This window comes from Aedes albopictus, chromosome 1, assembly GCF_035046485.1.
Source record: "Aedes albopictus strain Foshan chromosome 1, AalbF5, whole genome shotgun sequence".
NCBI lineage: Eukaryota > Metazoa > Arthropoda > Insecta > Diptera > Culicidae > Aedes > Aedes albopictus.
The window spans coordinates 325,574,568-325,580,567 of NC_085136.1; the positions used below are offsets into that span (position 1 = coordinate 325,574,568).

The window sequence follows — 6,000 nt, forward strand, 5'->3', positions numbered from 1 at the left end:
TGTCCAAACTGTCTTATAATAAAGTCCTTCAAATCTACAAGAATAACGTTACGTAATTTCGCCATAAATAATAGCATTGCATAATCTGCTGGGATCTGTCAAGCTCTTGAAACCTCAAATGTCATTAAGAGACACTATAGATATATTTCAGGTCAGCCAATCTACATTGGAGTTCAGACCTTCAGGTCTACATTCGTTACAGCAGCCATATCTGCTAAACTGAGTAACGTTGCATATTAAACCATGGGAATTGGAATCTGAAGTCTACTTGATGTTATTATAAACCTTTGGGACATTCAGAATCTTCCAAACTATCCTATAATGAAGTTCTTCAAATCTACAAGAATGATTGTATGTGTTTTCGCCATAAATAATAGCATTGTATAATCTTCTGAGTTCCGAGAAGCTCTTGAAATCTCAAATGTCATTTAGAGACACTAGGTATATTCCAGGTCAGCCAAACTATCCTGGAGTTCAGAACTTCAGGTCCACACTCGTAACTGTAGCCATTAAGCATGGATATATATTTTTTAAGCAATCAAAGGGTAAATTGGCCAATTACCATCTAAATTAACGACTCATGCAAAATATTTCGTTTTACCAATGTGATGTTAAACGAATAAATGTATGTACGAAAATTTCACCCCACGGATCGATTTGATCACGGTTTACGGTAATTAAAATTACTTAATTTCTATTTCAACTTAGAAGGGCTTGAGCATTCTCAATTTTCAACTAAATGAGCTCAAATTTTGGAAGCCGGTACAGAAAACGATCTGAACCGCCTTGCTGATAAATCGTATGTACAAATTAAAAGATGAATTATATCGTTCGTTAAAGACTGATGTCTAGAATGGGAACGCAGGGGAGTGTGCAACTCCAATGCATATGCAATGCACCCCGGTATCACGAAGAGAATAAAAAATACAAATTTCCGCAGGTGAGGTAGGAGCTTAATTGGTATCGTCTATTCTCACACGTCAAGCAGTCATAGAGGCCGGGGTTCCCACAAAGGTTGCATTACACATCTTACGTTTGAACAGATCACTAGCGAAACTTCTACCGGCTATCGAGTGTATACGATGGCGACATTAGTTTTGCTAAATTTATTACTACTATTTATATGGATTACGGATGCTGCAGGTAAGTTCATTGAATACAATTAGATTAGTATTTGGTGTCAAAGAGTTTACTCATTCAGACGTACCATGTTCAACGCCGGATCAGCTCACCGGAAGTTGCGTTCCACTGGAAAAGTGTTCCAACCTTTACCTCACGAAGCAACTGTACAAAAAGCTATCGATCTCTGAAGAGAATTACATTCGTAATGCCACATGCCGACTTGAAGATTCGACGATGGGAATCTGCTGTGCCACTGAAAAGATCTTCGAACTACCGGACGAATGTGGCGTTGCCTCATCTAGCCGTATTGCCCACGGTAACAGGACGGAGGTGTTCGAGTTCCCATGGATGGCGTTGTTGATGTACCGCAGCCGGGACAGTGATGAGCTGCAGGGCAATTGTGGTGGGTCATTGATTAGTGAACGATACGTGGTTACGGCGGCACATTGTCTGACGAAGGCATCCAGCGATCGCAGCCGGAGTAAATTGTTTGTGGTTTCTCGAGAGAGGGTGATGATTCATCTATCATTATCAGATGTTTTTACTTTGTAGGGAGTTTGTGCGGCTTGGAGAGCACACGATCAGCACTAATCCAGATTGCAATAACTTTACGGAACTGAGTGGTAATTTCGAACAGGATTGTGCGGGGCCTGTAGAAGACGTCGGTTATGAGTCATTCTTAATTTATAAAGATTATAATGGCACTTTTGGAGGGGACGACATAGGTCTGGTTCGATTGGCAGAGCGGATCGTCTTCAAACGTAAGTGCTAGGGTAAGGTCACTTAGAATCCGGTGCGGTTGAAGCTTTTTTAGTGTTGCCAATACCTTGAGTCCATATATAGTATGATAACAGCTGACGTTCACAGTTTTGAACGGACTCCCGAATTATAAGTGGTTTAGATACATAATCTTATGTTCGTGTTAGCCACGAATGCACTCACCCATTCACCCCGTCTTCAATTGTAGCTCACATCAAGCCAATATGCCTTCCCATGAATGCGGAACTGAAGGATACTCTGCTGCCGCAATACTTCGTAGCAGGTTGGGGCTACACGGACTCTCTGGACAAATCGGATGTCCTTCAGAAAGCTTTGCTGCCTCGAGTTGACCTGGACCAGTGCCAGGCACGGTTCAAACCCTACCGCAAGAAGTACAACATCACCATCAGTGAAAAGCAAATTTGCGCCGGGGCTGTGAATCTGGTCGATGCCTGTGCCGGAGATTCCGGTGGACCGTTGATGTGGCAGACGGACTATAAGGCGGCGGGGTCACCCCGGTACGTGCTGTTCGGAGTGGTGTCCTTCGGAGTGCAAACATGTGGGACGATGGACTTTCCTGGGGTGTATATGCGCATTGGAGCATATTTAGAATGGATACTGGAGAATATGGAAGCATGATCGGAATTTGAAGCATCTATTGGTTATTGGAAAAAAGGCTATTTAATAAAGGTAAAAATATAACGAAGCTATACCTCAAATTTTCAAAAACATATGAATAATACATTTTTAGATTTTTGCTATTCGAAATTTCGACATGTGTTGCCGTTACAAAGACGATGCCTATAATGGAACCAGTAGAGTTTTCACCAGAATGCTGCTTCTAGCTTTAAATCACCTCATGTCCGTCCGTCAAGAAGCTCCCATCCCGTCCTATAGAAAGATTGATGTTTCTCGCTTAATGGTTTATTGAAGAATGACTTACTGGCTAACAACTACAGCTATTTATACTGTCAAACGAGATTATTCTACTGTTACTTTGATTAGCAACTGCTACTACGATTGGCAACCTTTGTTACTTCAACACGTCCATATCTCTGAACATGAACTTTTCTTATGAGAACGGCAATCAATTCCTTTCCTTAAAATTCCAGGCGGCTTTTGTCAGCTCGAAAGCGGCGGGTCTGCTCCTTATGTTTGTATCGTTCAACGTTCTGCCAGCTTCCATGCTGCAGCATTATACCGATCGTGTCGCATTCTTCTCCTTCAAAATCGCTCTGTGAATCATTCGTTCTGTCGTCCCTGTTCCACGTACCCGATGGTGCTCTCGACTGTGTCAATAATGGCTTCATTTTAGAAAGCAGTTACTGAGTAATGATATTACACCACATGCGTGAAACGATTTTCAAAATCCTCAATCAATATGCTGAATGAGATGTCCAGTATATTGTACTTCGGGAACAGTGGCGTAGCTAGGAATTTGGGAAACCGGTGCGGAACCAAATTTGTGGGCCCCCATGAAAATTACAAATGTAAATACTTTACAATGATAAGTCTATCCTGCTAACTCTCAAATGATCACGCCGTATATTGTATTTTGTACAAAACGTTGAAAAAAATCTCGACTTTCGAACTCAACATTTGCGTGATGCTGGCGGTGGTGGCCAACTGACTGATGGAAGGTTAAACATTATTTCTATTCTTTTATGAATTTCTTCGGGGATTTCTGGAAGGATCCATCCCGGAGTTCCATCAATGAGCATATGATTATTTTCTAAGAATAATGTCGAATTTATTAAGAAATTTCATCAAGTAATCCCTGAGGAAGTCCTTCAAAGATTGCTTTACCGTTTTCTTAAAAAAAAACCCTTTCTGAATAACAATGTGTCTTCAAGAATCTTAAAAGTGTTTAACGCAAGCGTATCATTCAGCATTTCGCTAAACACTCCATCAGGTATTCTTACAGTGTTGTCTCCGAGCATTTTTTCAAAAGTACTTTGGAGTACTTTGAAAGATTCATGCACAGGCTTTATCAAGTATTTCTCGAAACATTTGATCAGCAATTCAATAATATCTCTGAGCATTCATCTATAAGATCAAAGAATTCTTAAGAAATTCTAGAAAAACCACTACAAAAGTTTTTCAATGATTTTTTTGGAACCAGATAGGGTAAATGTACCAATAGTGGTGCTATTAGTAGCTCCTTGTAGTAAAATAATTGAATAAAGTTGATAGCACCACAAAATAAAAAGTCTGAAAACGTTAATCGGTAGTTTTTCATCAAAATTTGCTAGGAAAAATGTAAAAACCATTGTTTCTTTCAGTTTTTGCTAATAAATCACTTGCACCAACTATAGGTACACGGTTCCTATTATGGAGGTAAAATTTAACATTGGTTCCTATAGTGGCGCATCCCATTGAATTCTTATGGGACCCACCACTATAGGAACACTACCTCCACTATAGGTGCAAAGGAGCAAAAAAATTAAGGAAAATAATTGTTTAAAATAGGTTTTTCGGCAAATCCTGAACACAAAACTGAATTAATGTTATTAATGAGTTATGATGCATCTATTAAAAATGTCATTTGCAAGCTTTTTGGTCGAAATAGTGCTAAATTGGCTATACCACCACTATTGGTACTACCTCCACTAAGGGAGCTTTTACCCTATTTTTCCAAGAAATTACGTCGGAATTCCGTCAGAGGAAGAGAAGTCCTTCTAGAAGCATTCCTCCATGGTTTCTTTCAGGAGAACCCAACCGACAACTCCGCGTTGCTAGCCTTTTGTGGATTCCCGGACATAGAACTGATTATGGACGTAATAATCCTCTGGACAAGTTTTGTGAATTATTTAATGCTGTTTATGACGAATTTGATTTTAATGTTAGTAGAATAGAGTTTAAAAATAGGATTAAGTATCGGTCTGTGTAGTTTTTTTTTTTCTAACTAAAGACGGCAAATAAGTAAAGAGATTCTCCAAATATCCCTTCAATGATTTTTCCACGGAGGTCAAGCACTCTCCATAGATACATCCAAGAATTTATCTTGGCATTTCTTCAAGCATTCATTACACATCTTGGCGTTCCTTTGAAGATCTCTTTAGAAATTCCTTCAAGGATTCCTCCAATAAATTACAGCAACGCTTTTTTTTTCCAAAAAAAAATGCAAGGAGTTTCTCTAAAGTTTTATTAAGAGATTCATCCTAGATATCCTCCAAAAAATTTCCAAAAAATCCATTGGATAATAATTCAAAAAAAATGCTTCAAGGATCTTTACAGAAGTTCCTCTAAGAAAATTCTTAGAGGAACTTTGGTAGAAATTCCTTCCAAAAATCCTTCTGGATTTCTTCCAACGAATTCTTTAATATCCATCTAATCTAGGAGTTTTCCCAAGGATTTCTTCAGGAATTTTCGCTAGAATTCCTCTAGGAGATCTTCTAAAAATATCTATTGCGACTTCTGATAAGTTTCCTTAAAAATACTTTTTTTTTGGAGCGGACCTGGTGTGATGGTTAGAACACTTAACTATCACGCCGAGGACCTGGGATCGAATCCCACTCCCGACAAACTCGCAAAATGTGAGTTCTTCCTTCGGAAGGGAAGTAAAGCGTAGGTCCCGAGATGAACTAGCCTAGGGCTAAAAATCTCGTTAATACAGATAAAAAAAATACTTTTGCAAAACCGTTTGAAAAATCATTCTAAGTTTCCATCAAGCATCTCAGTCAGGAGTTTCTTCAGGGTTTGTGATTGATTCCTCCAGAAATTCCTCCGAAAATTCGTTTGAAACAATCTCTAAGGATTCCTAGTAGGGTCAACATGCCTTAGTAATCATACAATCCCAAATCATAATATTCGATAACAAAGCGATTACCGCACCGATTGATTACGTAATTTTTGTAATCATTCGTACCTACTTCTAACAAAAATAAAAAAAAGCGCTTCATTCCTTTGTTTTCAGCAGAATGAAAATAGTAAAGGAACAAGTACCTGATTCAATAAGATAAAATCGAATAATTTCTTCAGAAGTTTCTCCAAGGATTACTGTTTTGCCACTTTCTTCAAGAATTCTTTAAGAATGCCAAGAAGCATCTTTCGAGTGATTAATGGAAGTTCAAGATTTCATTTAGGATTTCCATCGAGAATTCTTCAGGAATCGCTTCA

At 38.8% G+C, this 6,000-nt stretch overlaps 1 protein-coding gene across 2 annotated transcripts; it reads left to right on the forward strand.

Annotated features, from left to right (window-relative positions):
• Positions 1–732: 732 nt before the first annotated feature.
• Positions 733–4,803, forward strand: LOC109402921 (serine protease grass). 2 transcript variants are annotated; one of them, XR_009997511.1, is made up of 5 exons: positions 733–1,143; positions 1,202–1,610; positions 1,675–1,883; positions 2,090–2,571; positions 2,633–4,803. XR_009997511.1 is itself a non-coding variant. In XM_062850579.1 (4 exons), exons 1-4 carry the CDS (start codon positions 1,083–1,085, stop codon positions 2,518–2,520), a joined length of 1,110 nt encoding a protein of 369 aa, XP_062706563.1. In that variant the 5' UTR covers positions 733–1,082; the 3' UTR covers positions 2,521–2,587. The 2 variants fall into 2 exon arrangements, 1 of the variants encoding a protein (XP_062706563.1); XM_062850579.1 differs by lacking the exon at positions 2,633–4,803 and having other exon boundaries at positions 2,090–2,587.
• The last annotated feature ends 1,197 nt before the right edge of the window (positions 4,804–6,000 follow it).